General features: G+C 39.3%; 1 protein-coding gene across 1 annotated transcript in view; it reads left to right on the top strand.

Annotated features, from left to right (window-relative positions):
- The first annotated feature begins 2,078 nt into the window (after positions 1 to 2,078).
- gbe1b (glucan (1,4-alpha-), branching enzyme 1b) overlaps positions 2,079 to 19,196 on the top strand; it is a 102,839-nt gene continuing 85,721 nt past the window's right edge. Inside the window, exons 1-2 of the mRNA XM_082502524.1 lie at positions 2,079 to 3,397; positions 16,170 to 16,339. Of these exons, the coding sequence (XP_082358650.1) occupies positions 3,216 to 3,397; positions 16,170 to 16,339 (352 nt within the window). The 5' untranslated portion in view covers positions 2,079 to 3,215. The remainder of the gene's footprint in view (positions 3,398 to 16,169; positions 16,340 to 19,196) is intronic.

Below are 19,196 nucleotides of genomic sequence, written 5' to 3'. Positions count from 1 at the left end.
TTTGTCTCACATTTGCAAAAATCATCCTGATGAGTCCCAAGATGAAGAGGGCTGAGGCTGCTTTCTTGCTTTAGGACCCAGAAAACTTGCCATAATTATTTGAACCATGAATTCTGCTTTCTACTAGGAAAGCTGAAGGAGAATATTTGGCCATTAGTTTGTGCCCTGGAGCTCAAGCACATTTTGGTTATGCAGCAGGGACAATTATCTGAATCACACCTGAATGGCTAAAAAACCAAAAACAAAATGAAGATTTTGGAGCAGTGTAGTAGTCTGGACTTAAAGGGGTCGCTGTACCTGAGTAGGCAGAGCAAGTCATTTACTAATCAGAAGGGTGACGGTTAGGTCCCATGGTACTCCAGTCTGCGTGTCAAAGTATCCTTGGGCAAGATACTGAACCCCAATCTGCTCTCTGATGAATGTTAGAAAACACTTAGAAAAACAGTGCTTGTATGAATGAGTGAATGAGGCATGTAGTAAAGCAGTGAGTGCTCAAGTACTGTAGAAAAGCACCATATTAGACCATTTACCATTTACCAGTCCTATTGGCATGGCATGGCCTTGTTCAGATACCCTCCAATATGGCTGAAGTAAAACAGTTTTGCAAAGCAGAGTGGAGCAAAATTCTTTCACAGCAATGTGAAAGATTCATTGCCAATCAAAAGCTTGATTGCAGTTCTTGTTGCCAAGCGTAGCACAACCAGTTATTAGCCAATTGCTTTGTCACGAAGAGTGAGGTAGGTTTGGATACCTTTTCCCCCTTTATAAATGAAATCCTCGTTCAAAAACAGTATTTTGTATTACTATGGTTATCTGTGTCTAATATTAAAAGTTATTTAATAATCTTAAACATTTAAGTGTGACAAATATGCAAAAAATAAAAAAAATCAGGAACTTTTCACAGTACCATGGAATACAATCTGCTGTTGCAAGTTAGATCCAAATTTGTGCTTATGCCCATTTAGATCAGTTAGTATTTCTATCTTAGTGCTATTTTCTGTTGTTTTTGTTAGATCTCCATTAATCTTGATGTTATCGAACAAAATATTCCAATCTCAGATGGCTTACATTAGTTTCTTGTCACGGTCAAAAAAACATAGACAAACAATGTTGTGAACTTTGCAGAATAAATGATTATGTTTGTGAAATCTGCAGGCAAAACAAATGTCATTTTTGGTATTGTGGGAAATGAAAAAATAATAACCCATTACAGCTAAAAACAATGTTTGACTTAAGACAACAAACTATTTTTGTAATATGAAGTATTATGATGTTGTGCACATATACTGGTTGCAACTACTTGCTCCAGGTTGCCAAGTTAAGATCTGTCAGCTAAATGATATTTTTTTTGTCTGTTTTTTTATCACTGAGTCAAGTGTCTTTCCATAGATACCTATAAACATGTGTTATTTAGCTATGAATCAAAGAGACAACATTTATTGGCATAACCTTCTGGGGTGGACGGCAACACACTTGTTCCATCTATTACCAACAGATGGCTCTTTAGAATGACACTCGCTTTATGACCTTTAGCTGGGACAGTTTTATTTTGTGACAAGGACAACGCTTTCAAGACCTGTGCCATTTCTTCAGTCGGCGTGCATATTTATCAGCCTTTTCCAACAGGGATTTAATCTAAATTATTGCAAGGTTATCCTTCTTGAGTTCAACTTAGTTCTGCCACTTCAGTGAAGTAGCTTGGGCTAAAACTTATTGAGGCCACAATTAGATCAAAACAGTGTGAGCTCTGCATTTTAGAAAGATAGCTTCAAAACAGGAGTAAGTGCAGGTGAAGTAGATACTGAATCTGTAGAAAAGCATACATTCACTGCATTACAATGGAGTTCAGCAACACCTAACATTCTCCTCAACCACCACCTCACATACACTAATGCTTATGTGCTTTCATTTCTCTTTAAATGAAATGCAGAAGCGCATACTGAAGATTGGCAGGTCACTTATATATATATGCAAAGCTGCACTTTTACTATGAAGTTATGTACAGAAAAAAGTTTTCACACAGCAATGCATTTTCATCTGCGTTTTTATAAGCACGGCTCACTGCACAGCATTTTAATTTACAAAGCATCCAAAAATTGAGGGAAATCCTGTTTAATTGTGAAATAATACTGCATTTCACTGATACATGTCACTAAGAAATTATTTTCATAATGAAAGAAAAAACACATATCACAAAAAACTAAAAATGGCCTAAAACTCCAGTAGTGGCCCCGAGAGAGCTGTTCATTGCACCCCACATTAAAGACTTGGACATAACAAAGAACAAGTGGATTTTATTGTCAGACATTACCAGTAGACGGACTTAAAATATCCTTTGTGAACTGCAAGATTAAGTCAAGGGAGTGTTCAAATCAAAAGAGTTTGTTTCTTTCGAGACATAAAAAGGCAGTGAGCATAATTGGGATACATCTGTGAAATTTATGTTTTCCTGTTTTAAGTGAAAGACTCACTAAGTGTCCAAAATGAGACAGGACTGTACACTGTGGGAAATTAATGTGGCTAGCAAATTAAACAAACACACAGACAAAAACAATTTATTTTTCATGAAAAATTGCAGCCTGGTGGCTGCTCTACAAAAACATATTTATCATATTAGCCAGTAATTCTCGAGACAGACTTGGACGATAATGAGAGTGAAGGAAAATGTGACATTTGCCTGCAACAGCTTGTAGACAGGAGTTACTGGGAGCTGACTGCTAAACCTGTTTCAAATACACAGTTGTTGGCCAATTCCTGTTAGTTATAGATGCCAGTGGCAGCCTCTGGAAAGATCATTTATGACAATAAATGTCCACATTTAGTGAGGATAAAAGTACAGCCAGTGGGCTACATGTCAGGATACTATCAGCCAAGTAACAGTAATTCTAGGCTAACAGTGAATCCAACAATTGACTACCACATGTTTCAACATCTGTGTTAAATCCGATTTCTGTGCAGATGAAATTTCTTTTGAGCCACAAACTCAGGCAAACCCACAGCCTACAAAGCTGCTCATGTGTATACAACATCCTCATTTTCTTCTGACGCGCCAGATGCTTCCTGTGCTGTTACCTTAAAGTTACACTACAGCACTGCACAGTTTAGCTGTCTCCTCTCTGACCTGCTGGAACACAGCACGTTGTGATGGGACGGGCTTGGCATGCGGCACCCTGATTCGCTGTTGTCTCCGGATACTAAAGCCTCGCGCACAGTGCATGCCTGCTCTCTGTTCTTTAGCTGTCAGTCCGTCCGGTCGGCTAGCAGTAGTCGGTGCTCGATTGGCTTGGTCTGGAGAAACCATGGCAGACCTGGGAGATAATGTTACAATTCCTGAGTTCAGCTGCCTTCTCCAAATGGATCCCTACCTCAAACCGTACGAAAAGGACTTCAGGAGGAGGTAAAGCACGGCTCAAACGGCGGTTTTGTAAACAGCTTGTCGCCAAAACCAGTCCCCAGGCAAGCGAGCAAGACCCACGCTCGCAGTGGCATTCGTGTCTTGAATTAAAAACATACACACACTAGAAAAAAACCGTTGTTTACAACACAACCTCGTCTTCAGGTTTGACACTTCAAGCGAATAGAGGTCGTATAGAGCTACGTTTCCCACCCGTGCGCAGTAGCTTTACACCCCCGCCCCCCTTTTCTCCTCCCAGTCAGCCGAATAAAACGCGTTCATAGGAGGTAAGAGGTGTTCGGCTTATGCAAAAATAATGAACCGCTACCAGAAACTCGTCGTTTTACATGACAAGTTGCTGATGAAGGGCAAGTCGTCTCCTAACTTCCTGTGCGTGATACTTCGAGAGCAGGCACGTATTTCTCAGTCAGCTGACATCCACGTTGCTTCCTGAGGTGATGCTGTCAGATGCGTGCTTGTTGTTTAGTGGGTCCAGCATCTTCAGGGCATCTTTTTCTTTCTGTTGGCCTTGCTCTTCATAACAGTGGGTTTTTTTTTTCTTTCTCCGTCTTAGTATCCCACCTTTAGTAGCTCTGCAACGTAGGAGGCTTGTGGCTAGAAAAGATGCTGCTGCAGCTAGTGGTTTGTTTATCAAGGTTAAAGGTTCTACAATACGAGTTACCCTTCATGCAAAGTGGACTAGGTTATGCTATGTTGCATGATGTTCTTCTCCAGCTTAGACTTGAACTCCGGACATATATAAGTATGAATGCACGACTTCAGAACTCGCCTTTGTGTGTGTGTGCGTGGTATTTGTAAATGTATAAAGTGTGAGTGGGTTAATGAATTCAGTAGCAGTTTAGATCATGTTACTTGAAATGCACAAAGAAGAAGACTCCTAGAGTTTTATGACCAGGCCACACTGAGTCATATGCTTATGATTTAACAAAAAAAAAAAAAAAATCAGTGGAAAGTTTTGACAAATCCCAAAACAGATTAATTTGTTCAACTTTAATTAGCTCAAGTTAAAGTTCAGCTAATTAATGTCATTTTTCTTTTCTAATTAGAGACTGCTAGTTTTGTTTATTCTGTCACTTTTATCACCCAAGGGAAAGGGAACACAGTGAAAATTACAGGGATTTATAGAACGACTGTTTGCTTATTGTGACAATTAAAACAAACCTCAGTTAAAAAGAATAGAAGCTTGCATTTCTGGAGCACTTTACACGAGATGGTAAAAGATAAGATAAGATAAGATAGAACTTTATTAATCCCTCGGGTGGGTTCCTCTGGGAAATTCGATTTCCAAAAAAGCACAGCACCGACAGAAGTTACAGAGTTATACACACACACATATATATAAATACAGAGACAATATAAATAAAATATACGAAGGGGATAAATAGAATAAATAGGAATAAAAATAAAAATACAAGTGAATTGCACATTTCAAGTATTGAGTCTATTGCACCGTTGACTATTTACAAAAGTATTGCACAAAAGGTATTGCACAGTGAGGTGAAGAGGCACTACAGCTTAGTTGTTCCCTCCTTTGTCCTCCTGTTTCCCCTCCCTCTCCCCTCCAGAGAGGAGTTAAACAGTCTGATGGCGTGTGGGGGAAAGGGGGAAACAAAACCTTGTCCTTCATTGGTACATGCACTGACCTCATGTACATGAACCTCCAACAGTAAATAGACACTGTAAGTCAATAAATTGTGCAATCTTTCTGCTTGCTACTTAAATGTCCTTCTTATTTTTCAAGTGTTTTTAACCTGATAATCCGACTAGATTTCAAAGAAGGGATGGATTTTGTTAAAACAATAAAGCCCTGCAGAATGAGAGAATATTACACAATGATGATCATAGCATGAACTGTTTTATAGGTGTGACGGCATCAGGCTCATTTCAGTCATTTAAAAACGGTGGGTGGGGGGGAGTCATGCTTATGTTCTTTTTTTAACTTGTTGCCAAATGGTGATGATGATCTACAGCTCAGATTGCTATCATTTCTGCTCACCGCAGGGTCAGAGCCTGAAACTAAGCTTTAAAACTCTGCTTAGGGGCTATATAGTTTTATCAATTTTCATTACCATGTCAAATCTGGTTTCTAATGTGGCAGGTAAGGGACCGCCTGCTTTGTATTTCAAGCATGTAAGCAGGGCTCTAGCCTTGCAGAGAGATGAGCGTGTCAGCTCCATCTCAGACACAGCTTGGGATTTTTAGGCTTCACCGAGCCCTAGACGTGTCTCAAACACCTGTCCCGCTGATGAAAGTTGCACATAAATTATTTTACATATAGGATCGCTGCTGTGTGAAGGTTAATTCTTGATAAGCCCCTGGTGTTCTAAGGCCCAGAGTCCAAACACCGTATCATGAACGCAGGCACAGAAATCAGGAGCTTTCTCAGGCTGTGGTGTCACGCTGTGTCCCAGTACTAAGAATTTAGCTGGCTTATCAGAAAGAGACCTATGACCACAGAGGCTGATGCTTTAGATTTCACTGTGATGTCATTGCTCAAGGCTGCTCAGGCTGTGGTTTGTTGAACTGTGGTTCAAGACAGATACTGTGCACAGTTGAAATGACTCCAGTAGATTTTGCAGGTCTGCCATTCTAATTAGTTATTCTGTGGTTGCAGGCAGCTCTCATTTTATCAGGATGCTAGTTTCAGATTGATTGTGAAAACAGCCGTTGATATTGCACGCAGGTTACAGCCCCAGTGAGCAGTGCCGTGTTGATATCGTTCATTATTTACTCTTCCTGTTGCGCAAGTCTGTAGGAAGTGCTGCTAGGATTTTGCAGCTCTGGGCCCTATGCATCTCTTAAATTGGATCAAATGAAAGTAGGGAGTATTGGGAATAATTCTCAGTTTTCTGCTTGTGATGGTGATGTAATATATTTACAGAAAAGCTAATTATTGACTTTGAAGGGATGACTATGAATGCAGATGCTCTGACTGGGGGAAATGTAAAGGAGGAGTTAAAGCTGGAAAAGGGGATAACATGCACACTTGGTTGGTTAATAAGAATTATTAGAAGAAAGGCTAGAGAAGATTTGGAACACTGCCTGTTGTTTTAAATTAAATTGATGTTTTATGTACCTTCTTTGAAAGTGGCTTCGGAAGCATTTATTGTCTTTGCCTGAGGGTCGACAAAGATGTGAGTTAAACAGAGGAATTTTGCTTTCATCAATCAACTTCTGAGCAAATGTTCAGGTCTCTCTTTAGCCCCATTAATGCTTCACTAGAAGAACGTTAATGACATTAGTTGAAAGTCACCTTGCTCCTGGCCTGTATGGAAGCCCCTTTTTTATGTGAGCGAAGATAAAAAGCAGAAAAGCTTATTCTTGTCTTTCTCCAGGCTATTGCAGACTTTCTTGACACTTCTGTGCTTCAGCTGTCACCATCAGTCATACACAACACAACAGACCTTAACACTCACTCTAAATTTAGATGTCCAATTGTATAACAGTGAGTGTGTGAAAAGGGTGCAGAGTTCAGCTCATCTGTGGAGAGAATTTCAAGACGTGCTTTGTAATCAGACGGAAAATATTAAACTGGGACTTTGATTTGGTTAAGATATCAAAATAACACCACTTTTATAGTCCCCGAATCCATGGCTTAAAGGAACACGACACATGAGATGCCACAAAGTTGCTGCAGAGAATTTTTAATCAGACAAAAAATATTTACTTGCAAAAATCAAACGCAAATAAAGAAGATGGAAGCACCAGCTCGGGGGGGGGGGGGGGGACAAAAGGGAAGACCTTGAACCAGCAATGCATTGGACTGTTAGGGTTAGACTTTACCCCTAAATTAATAACAAAAAGCAAAACTAATGAAATCTAGACTGAAAGCAAGACTGTCCATAATTCCCATCTGAACTAATAATTAATAAACAAAATTAATAAAAGGCAGCTTAAGCAAAATCCATTGCTAGCGCAGGAGAGGTGTCTTCCCACTTCTTAAATGTGCCAGTTAATTGAGGCGTGTGGAACTTCTTCAGCCTTAAGTGTTGAATTACAGGGTTGCATTAACCATTATTCAACACCACTAAGACTCTTATCTTTTCTTCTGTCTTCAGCATTAGAGGACTGTAAAAACAACATCCAACGCATTATTACCAACCTACTTTTCAGTGGTGTATCACCTCATCAGTGCGATCTTGCAACAGGACTGCACCAGAATGCCAGTGAAAATAATGGCACAGCACACATGGGTGTGCAACTCAGGAGGGCTTTAATGCTCTCAAACAGAGGAATGAGTGAGTGGAGCAGCAACAGAAGTTCTTAAAGAAACTTCAGTTAGAGCTACCATCCTCCAAAAAGGACTAAATCTTACTCTTGGAGGAGGCCACTAGAAACCTCTTGATTGCCTTTTGTGTTTATTTTTCTAAGATGTACCACTGTTGCTTGACTCAACCAGCCGTCAGCCCTCAGCCACCCAGCGTGCTTATTCTACAACATTAGGTACATAACAGTATCATTTTAGGTACGCTTTGCATTCATGCCAAAAATGTGTTGCTCATTCTTTGAAATGTGGCAGGTGTTTGGAACACATGAAAGGGCATGACTGTATACTGCATGAAAGCATTTTGTTTCACAAATGTAGATATACCTCACTTTGGGAGTCACTTGCGCATGGAATAGACTTTCAGGATGTCTGGCCTGGTCACAAAAGCTGCAAAGCCAATTCAACACTGTCTGCATGTTCTTCCATTTTAAGGACGAGGGTAACAGTTTAACTTTTGTGACACAACTGGCCACCTATACAGAAACAGCCACACCCACTCAGAGTTATCAGCCAGGAGACGAGATGAATGCTGTGACATTCATGCAGGAGGAGTGTGTCCGGCATGAATGTCATGTTGCAGATATGAGTTTGGGTTGTCACATCAGAAAATAAAGAACTGAACTGATACATGATTAGTCCTTCTTAGAATTAGAATTAGAATTCAACTTTATTGTCATTGCACATGCACAGGTACAGGGCAACAAAATGCAGTTTGCATCCATCCAGAAGTGCTTTAGTGATATAGATATATTACAATATATATTAGCAATAGTATAGATATGTAAGTATATTACAGAAATGGGTCTATTATGGTATGTTATAATGTACACGGTATGAAGTATGTTGTGAATATTCTATAACTATAAGTATGTACAGGCTGTAGTGAGTACAAGCTATGTACAGGCTATGAACAGGATATAAATATGAAAAACTACAGAATATGAAATAAATAACTACAGAATCTGAAATGTACAGCTATACAGAAATGGGAACTATGCAAGTTGTAAACGGTTGTAGGATTAAAAATTATTGAATGTACAGAATGATTATTTACACAGAGCTATACAGTAGTGCAGTTAAGATAAGTGAGGGTGTAGATAGTTTCTACAGAGGCTATATAAAGTGCTAGTGGTTGTGAGTGGTGGTTCAGTCCATGTTATTATTGTGTGTTTGAGGGTACAGTTGTCCATTGTGGGTGTGTGTATGTTCAGTCCGTGTGTTAACGTGGGTCAGATGTCAGGAGGCAGAGTTCAGGAGTCTGACAGCTGTGGGGAAGAAGCTGTTCCGGTACCTGGTGGTCTTAGTCCGGAGGCTCCTGTAGCGCCTCCAAGAGGGCAGGAGGGTGAAGAGTCCATGTGATGGGTGACTGGGGTCTTTGATGATTTTCCCAGCCCTTTTCAGACACCGCTTCCTGTAGATGTCTTTTATGGCAGGAAGTGGTGCTCCGGCGATGCGCTGGGCAGTTTTCACGACCCTCTGCAACGCCTTCCGGTCCGAGGCAGAGCAGTTCCCATACCAGACTGTTATACAGTTGGTCAGGATGCTCTCGATGGTGCAACGATAGAAGTTCACCAGGATGTCTGAGGACAGGTGGTTCTTCCTCAGAGTCCTCAAGAAGAAGAGGCGCTGGTGAGCCTTCTTGACCAGCTTGGCGCAGTTGGTCATCCAGGTGAGATCCTCGGAGATGTGGACTCCCAGGAACTTGAAGCTGCTCACACGCTCCACAGCCGTCCCCTTAATGTGGATGGGTGGATGTGGGTCAGCATTCCTCCTGTAGTCCACGATGAGCTCCTTGGTCTTCTCGGTGTTAAGCAGCAGGTTGTTTCTGTTGCACCACTCAGCCAGACGATCCATCTCCTCCCTGTAGGCGGCCTCATGCATGCATCTTCACCAACCCTCTTTAAAGGATTGACCCGTATTTTAGTTACAGTAGCTATTATCTCTTTTGAGAGGGTAAAACTTACCTCAGGGAAACAAACACACAACAAAAATCTAAAAATAATGATAATAATAAATTAAACATGGTTAATGATTCACTGTCTGATCTAAAGACACCTGTATTCACTGGGATTTGATCGGATGTGTACTACAAGTTTCAAGCAGTCCACCTCCTCACTACTAAAGTCCAGAAATGCAGGAAAACTACATGGTTGCAGCAAAGGAAATGTCAACACCCGATTACGACACAGCAAAAGTGCAGCAGAGGACAACATCAAGGCAGCTTTACTATTTTTGACAAGAGTTTGAATCAGACACAGTCTTCTCTCGGTAATGATATGCTTTTAACTTATTCACGTGACATTGTCTGCTTCAACACAGCTAATCCGATGTGGTGATAATCTAAATCCGTTCACAGCATAGGGCCTGCTGTAACACCCATGCAGACTGGAAAAGAATTGGGCAAGAAAACTGACACTTTATCTGCTGTTTCAAATTGTCTGGCTTTGGCGCTTTTTTTTTTTGTCAGTCCAACCTTTCATCATCATCTGTGCTGTAGACACATTTTTCTTTCCCAACTTGCGCACCTGGTGAAGTTCAGAACAGCAACGACGTGATTAAGAATACTTTGTGGTTCTTTGTAGCAGTTTGAGAGGCCGCACACGCATACTGGATTCAAGCCAAGCAACTCCTGAACCACTTCCTTCGTGCCAGAAATGCGAAGATGACTGTCTTCAGTAATCTGAACATGACCTGAGCTACAGTATAATGTTCCATTCATTCATTCTTGCATGGACACAGACAGCAGTGTCCAGCAGTGATGCCATATTTACAAAAATAATCAGATGCTTTTTTTGCAACCTCGTCCTCGGGCACAGCAAGGTCATACGAGGAGGCAATGGAAGAATCACGATTCTGCTCTGTCATGAGATGTAGTGACAAATGCACATCGCCGAGGCCTTCACTTTGGCCATCAGGCTCTTTAACAGATGATTCAGAGAACTATTTCCATCTACTCCATCATGATTGGGGAGACAGAGAGAAGAGAGGAGAACAAATAATTTATCCTTAGTTTCAGAATTTTTCTACACGCACAATCAGGCTCAGCCATGAAACTACATGAACACATGATTCCAATTATAATCCAATTATTGTAGTTAGTAGATTCATTAAGGACATTCCATAAGTCCAATTTGATATATATAATGAAGACTAGGTAAAGTCTGCTGGTTATCATTATTATGTTTCTGGTCAACACCAGAAAGAAAATTCTGCATTGTTATGCTTTTATAATTAGAGCTTTGAGGCAAGATAAAGGTTTGTGCAATGTCTAATCAAGTGAAGGTGACCCTCACATGTACTTTGAGTTAACTGCTCATTAGCACAACAAAACACAAAAATAGATGGTTGTGTGGTCGACATTAGACCTTGTAACATTAACAAATTAGCATTGTCACTGTGAGCACTGTGAAACTGTGTTGATTTCTGTCAGATAAAGTAAAACGTACTGATTGTGCTCACCGTAGTGCGTTTTCCAAGGCAAGAAAAACCCTACTACCAAAGCATGTTGTTTTAAGCTGTCTTGTTTAAATGCTTTATTAATTTCTTACTTACTTTAACTGCTAAGATATTTCTTTGAACTTGGTTCATTTTCTTAATTTCAAAATTAACTGTCATTGTACAGTTGCACTGAAAAAATGGCGTTTGACACTAGAATCAAAAGAAAGGTGCCATGGTAAAGTATAAGTGTGTTAAGATGAACAACAGCTCCTTGAAAAAGGTTTTCAACCAAGCCCAAGTTTTGTAACTTAATATAAATGTGACAAAATCTCCAAAGAGACCCTCCTGCCCAGCTCCCAAGAGAGAAATTCTAGTTGGCATCCATTCCTGCTGCTGGGCATGGGAAGAGCTTGACTATTCAACTTTTCTTTATGGTCTTTTTGTCTTCGGATTATCCAATCTCGACGTCATGCTGCTCTGCTTTTTTTGCCCACTCCACTTCAGTCTCCTGCAGAGTTTGTTTCTTTTGTGGCCCAGAGGAGGGAAGATCTTCTCCCACTGGAGATGATCGATTCTCCACTGCTTCTCTGTGTGCTTCAGAGTTGAAGTCAAGTTTTTCCAGCTGTTTCTGAGCCCCATTTCTCGTATTCAGGAGAGTGTCTCCAGCTGGTCTGCTTTCTTGGACGATATTTGAGCCTCAGATTTCTCAATGGTGAGCTCTTTTCTGGCTTACCTTCTCAAGCACCTGCTAAACCCTAACTCTGATTTTCAATAGAGCTGTTGCCAGCTCATTAGCTTCCTTTTGTGCCTTCTGGACTTTGGTCTTGCTTTCAGCAGAGCTTTATCCAAAGGTCTACGTTTTCCCTCTTGTCCTCATGGTCTCAGCATGTAACGTTGAGAAAAAGAGCAAATATTTTTACTTTATTTTTACTGTTTGAAATCACAGCCTTGCATAAAGGAAGTGGTACCTCAGTGTATTTGAGGGACACATAAAATTAATGCCATACAGTAGTTTTACTAATTTATGACTTCATAAGCACAAAGTTCTGTCCATGTGTAGCGAGACCTTATTTAATTAATGATACTATTAAGTGTTTATTGGCGTCGGTTGCTGTACTTTGGTACTTGGGGTAATTACCAATAAAGTGTAAAACACCCATGTGCACAATAATGTTTAAAAAAAAGCCTGAAAAGGAAAATGCAGATTTTTAGTATTGAATAGAAACTACCAAAACATAAACCAAGAGGACTTGACACCACATGGGATTTAAGTAAAAGCTTGGCTGTTTATTTTGACAAGCTTTTGTAGCCTAGAAGACCCTGGAGGGCTGTGATCACCATCCAAGTCAACTGATTGTCAGCAACATTATGTCAGTACCACCTCCCAAGACAGTGAGAGTGAGAACATAACTCTAAAACATTACATTTGATTTACAGAAATGTATTAAACATAAGGTTCTGACTGATCTTTTCTTTGTGTCCGGAGTCATTATTAGGTATGGATGATTGATGAAGTTATGGATTAATACCTAGAACTCACTTTGGTTGTGACCAGTTAGTACTCTAAAGTTGCAGGCAATTTAATAAAGCCAATGAAGACTACTACAAGACTACTAGGTACAGATGCCTGCTGTTAATTAAACCATGTATATCCCACAGATATGCATATATCATATATTCTAAATTAATCCATATTTGCTCATCTTGTACAAAAATAACATCATTCTTATGGTGTCCTTATGCAGTTGTACATAGCAACAACATAGTTACTTTCTAAACAAACATTGATGAATGAATATTCTGTCTTTGCAGTTTAAACCAAACTTATAGCCTTTAAGGAATATTTGGCCAACTTGATATTTTAAGTGAAAATGTGTTTTCTGTCTAAAACTGTCAGTTATCTGACACGGGGATGAGAATTTTGTTGTATGAAGTGGTGTTGCAGTAAGTGTGATCTCTCAATTGTGCCACAGGATATTTTTCTTTTCCAATATCTTTGTAGATAGAGAAGTTATCTAAACCAAAAGATAAGAGATCCAGGACAGAAATCTGTTCTTCACATCTATAATCTCCCACTGCTCTATTACCACTGAATGGGAGACGGGACAAAACACTTTTGTAATTTCAAGCAACAGGGATTAGTAGTGTCTCTAGTGGTTTGCTACCTCAAAATGAGCAGCGGTGTATCTCTCGGAAACTGAAATATTGCTTTGCACTATAGAGAAGCCTGTTATAAAATTCAGCCATGTACCAGAGGTCTGTCTCATCTCTCTTAGTCCATAATCAATATTTTGGTATTGATAATGGACCCCAGCATTATGTAAAAGGAGTGGATTAGTAAACAGTGTTCTTTCATATCATACTTTAAGCTTCACTAAATATTATATAGAATTTGTTAGTTTGGGCATATTAACAGTGTACAGCTTCTTTCCACTGTGGTCAAAGGGCTAAGAACGGCATTATTTGGGTTCATGGCTCTTAATATGCAAAGAGATCAAGTACTAATAAGATATATCACATTGCATAATGATTATATTTTTTAACCTCCTAAGACCCGAACTCTTCCTTGGCATGCATTTTTAATTTCTCTGTGATATTTGGGCATATTGGGACCTGATGAATGTAAAAACGAAGAACTACCCGATTTTTTTTTTTTTTTTTTTTAACCTAATTTTTGTTTCTAAGAAAAATGAGAGCCACATATGAGATATTCATTTAAAATTTCGATAGAACAGTTGCAGTATAATGTCCTCGTAAGTGGATATCAGGCCCTTGTAGAGCAAGATTGAGTATTTTGGTCTAAATAACCCAAAATGTGATGTCCACATATGTGGACGCCAGGTCCTAGGAGGTTAAACATCTGACTACAATTGAAAATATAAAATACACACATATTTTCATTGTCTGACAAATAATCTAGTTTTCAGGGAATGTAAGAAGGAAGAGAGAAGTTGTGGGGAGACCGCTAGTTTTGCAGTCATGATTCTGATCTGCTAGCTTCAGGACTTCATGGCTAACAGTGAAGAAAAGTGGGTGGAGATGGTAGAATGTTTCGCAGACAAATTTTGACTATGGATACCATGTGCAGTCCAGTACTGTAGTAATCTGTAGAATTTGCAACTAATGTAAAACATTTGGATATTTATGGAAATATAAAGCCAGTGTGAGGATTGAGGTGAGGAGAGTTAACAACTTAATCCAAACTCAATTTTTAGATAAATGCACAGGGCGGAAAGGAGAGATATACTGCATGTGTTTGATTTATATTTGATAAGAGTAACATTTGTTTTTGCTGTACCTTTAACCCATCCAACCAAACTCACTATCTTTTATCTGAAGTAGAACCAATGTAAAAGATGACTGCATTCATACACTACTGGATTTTGGCTCTTGAGTCCCTCTGCTCCAACCTCCTTGAACCCATTAGTAATGATAACAGACATGACTTTCATGCCTTCTAATACTGTGGCACTGAAGCACTGCCACAGTGTGAATCCATCCTTTGTCCATTTTCTCAGTATATTCTTGAAACTGTGACAAAATGGCAAAGGAAGCATGTGGCAGCGTTCGTTGGACTTAAAAGGTTTACATTTGGCAACCACTGTCTGTACCCACTATGCTCAACACAGGGAGCAGCTGCTGAGAAATGGCGCTGTTACTTCAGCCCATCATCACTAGCCCCAGGGCATTCATAGGCCAGTCTGAGCTTGGCTTCAGGGCTATATTGGAGGGAGTGCACTTAACTCTGCTGGTTGCAAGAGGCTTTCTTTACCGGGAGGGGATCTGATATGGACACCGGCTTGGCTGCTGGAACTCAAGTGAGATAAATTGCAAAGTAGTTAGTCTGTCCTTTGCAGTTGAAGGTAACGGACAGGTTTATCTCTCAGGATATGTCTGTAGTCACACATTCTTGATGCTATGAGGCAGGTTTGCATCCTGAGGGTAGACCTTGGAACCTTGTGAGCACAGAAATATTATGAGCCGCTGAATGTGCTTGTTTTTTGGGTCCCTCCCCCAAATATATCTTCTATGGACGACTTTCATATGCATATCGATACATGCATGAAGTGCATAAGAGAATGTTTTAACAGTTATGATGTATGATCTAGCATAGAACAACACAAATGAATGGTGAAACCTTCTGACTGTGATTGTTTTTAGAAGAATTTTTGAACATCGACAGAGTACAGCAGAGGGACTTCATTTTCTCATACCTGAATCAGAATCAGAACACTTTATCAATCCCTAAGGAAATTATGTATGATTTTGATTTTATAATTTGGTGCTTAGCGATGATTTGTTTTGTGTGTGTTTACATGCCCTTGCTCTTGTGTTGCTCTACTTACAAGTAAATAATTGAATCAATGTAATTTCAAATGATCTTTTACTTTATATAACTTGGAAAATGTTTATAAAATAATATATGATATTCTGTTTGTTTTGTTTTTATTTATATGTAAATTATGACACTAGAATGAAATAGAAAGCCTTTGTATGGTACCTTTCAAAATACAATTAGCAGAAATTAGGAGAGCTACTCATGGTTAGTGCACAGTTACACAGCTAGCTAAAAAAATAATTAGATAAATATATACACGAATACACAGTTAAATAAAAAATAATAACTGCACAGTGATGAATTTCGCAAGAATGATTTTATTGCATATTTTAAAAGTTACACAACGGTAATTCTTCCACTTACAGAGATTAAACATTAATAAAAATGAAAAATCTTTTAAAAGAAAACCCAAATGAGATAAATGGGTACGTTTTTAAAGAATTAACCTCAGATTTATTATAAATCCACAGCTGATTCGATCCAGAGAAAGTTAGTGTGGAGAAAAAAAGGGAACATGCCCGCTGAAGTAGAAGCAGAGGAGACAGCTTGATGCAATGGGAGGAAAAATCAGTTGCAAGTTATTCTGTGCAGAATTCCTGAAATCTATTCAGCATAATATACTGTATAATATCAGATATAATCATCAAATGGTACATTAACTGGAGGACTTTCATTCATGCATGTTTTTATGTGTTCTCTGTGCTTTGAAGGTATGAGTTGCTACAGAAGCAACTTTTCCTGCTGGAAGAGGCTGAGGGAGGCTTTGACCAGTTCACACGCAGTTATAATACCTTCGGTGTGCAGCGAAGGCCTGACAACAGCCTGTATTTTAAAGAATGGGCTCCAGCTGCAGAAGCCCTCTTCCTTACAGGCGACTTCAGTAAGTAGCTTGAGAAGAACCGTCTGTTCTGTCTGTGACACCAGGGTGCTGTGCATGTGATATCCGAGTTTGTTTCCTTTAAGCTTAGTGAACTTTCTTGCTGTGTATAATTCTTGACACAATGTGGATGTGGACACCCTTAAGGTGGAAAGTTGTCACTGTCACTTTAATGCTATTTCTTTTTCAGTGCTTCATGTGTGCTGGGGAATCTGCTTTACTCCCAGCAGAAATCCTCATTATCCTTAAAATAAAAAACATAGGTGAAGCTGGTAAATTTCTACAGTAGCAATCATTTTCTAAATAACATTAAAATACAGAAAATGCAAATTAATTTGAAGCTGCATAAACAGTTTGACACCCCCTCCCCCCAAAAGAGAAGAGATTTCAGTGCAGAGCGAAAGGTTGCATGTCTCCATAGTGCATTAAATAAAAAATTTGACATTTTTGCGCTCCTGAACACAAAAGGGCAAGAAATTAAGAAAACACAGTGTGCCGTGTTTCAACAGTATCATCACTTTTGAACAGCCGACATGGGAGTTGGAAATGTGGAAGATATTGATTACACAGGATAAACTTGCATACTGAAGGGTAGCTTTTGAATGTTGGGAGTGTTTGTTAATATTTTAGCAGCTAGTTATTTCATCATCGCTTGCAAAGTTGTTGAGAGTGCAACCTCTGTGTTTGCACTGAAATCTCTATTCCCTCTGGTCCCAACTTTGGAAGTAATTTAATGGACTTTCGGATTTTATTTTTAGTTAATGGATGTAGTGAGAAAATAGAGCAACATTGTTTCGTTGTATCATCCTTAAGATGATTGACTGAGACAAGCTCTCGTCTCTCAAGTGTTTTTCACAACCATTATTTTTATTATTAGTAATATTATTATTATTGGTCCCTGTCTCTCCCCCAATCAATCCTTTGATTTTTCTGAAAATCGACAGTGCCCCTTATAATCCCGTGTGCCTTATGTATGAATTCTGGTTGTGTTTACTGACCTTGAAACGATTTTATGTGGTACACGGCGCTCGAAAATCTGTCAAATGTTTTAGTACGACTTTGCTAAGCTACGAAGCCGCACCGCTTGATGGATTGTCGGAGCATTACGGCTATCGTAGGCAGGAGCCTCGCAGAGTGATACGTACTGTGCTTCAACGTAATATTACCTTATTGTGTGTGTGTATTAGGGCTGCCACGATTTGTCGACTAGTCACGATTACGTCGACTATCAAAATCGTCGACGACTGATTTAATAGTCGACGCGTCGTTTGAAGCTTTGTAAGATCCCAAAAGACGCAGGAATAAGTAGCAGGATTTAAGAGTGTAATAACGGACTGAAACAGAAGATGGCAGCACTGCATGTACAAGGATGCCAGCTGCCGTTAAACCCCGAAGAAGAAGAAGAAGAAGAAGAAGCAGCTGTGTCCCAGAATTCATAGCGCGGCCCAGCTTAGTTTCCAACAATGGCGGCAGCTAGTTAGTTTTAATATTACTCTTATTATTCTTTCTGGGTCACAAAATAAACGTTTAACATATTTTCAAAAGCGCTCCGACGTTTTCGGAGACGTCTGTTACCCACTAGCTCGATAGCTAGCCGGGGGCTAGGTCACTAGCGCGGTGAGAACACCGGACTCCCGGCAAATTGTTTTCAAACCCACCGCCGTCTTTCGCTACTCAGGTTAAATATATGAGTCACTTAGATAAATTAAAAATGTTGTTGTTTGGCTTTTTTTTTTTTTTTTTGTATTTTATTTGTTCCTGAGTAAATCGGTTTGTCTGAGATTTAAGTTATAGTTTTTACACAGCTGAATAAACGTCAAGCAGACAGCTGATTATCAGAAGTGTGAGATGCTGGAGAATATACTCCGTTGTCCTGTTATATTTTAGATAGCAAGGAGTTTATTAAACTTCACCGAAACAATCTGCAAATTTCATTAAAATTTAATAAACTATCATCTTGTCTTTATTTTTAGTTAGCACCTTAAAAGCTTAAAGCTGTAAGCTAATGATAGTTATATAAGAGCAGATGCTGCTGGTGCAATAAGCTGTAGTTTTACGTCCAGTGGATGATGATCTGATTAGTCGACTAATCGCATAAATAATCGGTGACTAGTCGACTATCAAAATAATCGTTTGTGGCAGCCCTAGTGTGTATAACCTCTTTTTAAGTTTTGTGGATATTATACAGGGAGTGCAGAATTATTAGGCAAGTTGTATTTTTGAGGAATAATTTTATTATTGAACAACAACCATGTTCTCAATGAACCCAAATAACTCATTAATATCAAAGCTGAATGTTTTTGGAAGTAGTTTTTAGTTTGTTTTAAGTTTTAGCTATTTTAGGGGGATATCTGTGTGTGCAGGTGACTATTACTGTGCATAATTATTAGGCAACTTAACAAAAAACAAATATATACCCATTTCAATTATTTATTTTTACCAGTGACACCAATATAACATCTCCACATTCACAAATATACACTTCTGACATTCAAAAACAAAAACAAATCAGCGACCAATATAGCCACCTTTCTTTGCAAGGACACTCAAAAGCCTGCCATCCATGGATTCTGTCAGTGTTTTGATCTGTTCACCATCAACATTGCGTGCAGCAGCAACCACAGCCTCCCAGACACTGTTCAGAGAGGTGTACTGTTTTCCCTCCTTGTAAATCTCACATTTGATGATGGACCACAGGTTCTCAATGGGGTTCAGATCAGGTGAACAAGGAGGCCATGTCATTAGTTTTTCTTCTTTTATACCCTTTCTTGCCAGCCACGCTGTGGAGTACTTGGATGTGTGTGATGGAGCATTGTCCTGCATAAAAATCATGTTTTTCTTGAAGGATGCAGACTTCTTC

Source organism: Aulonocara stuartgranti (assembly GCF_965226115.1).
Source record: "Aulonocara stuartgranti genome assembly, chromosome: 14".
Lineage (NCBI taxonomy): Eukaryota > Metazoa > Chordata > Actinopteri > Cichliformes > Cichlidae > Aulonocara > Aulonocara stuartgranti.
This window is presented reverse-complemented; position numbering and strand designations above follow the sequence as displayed.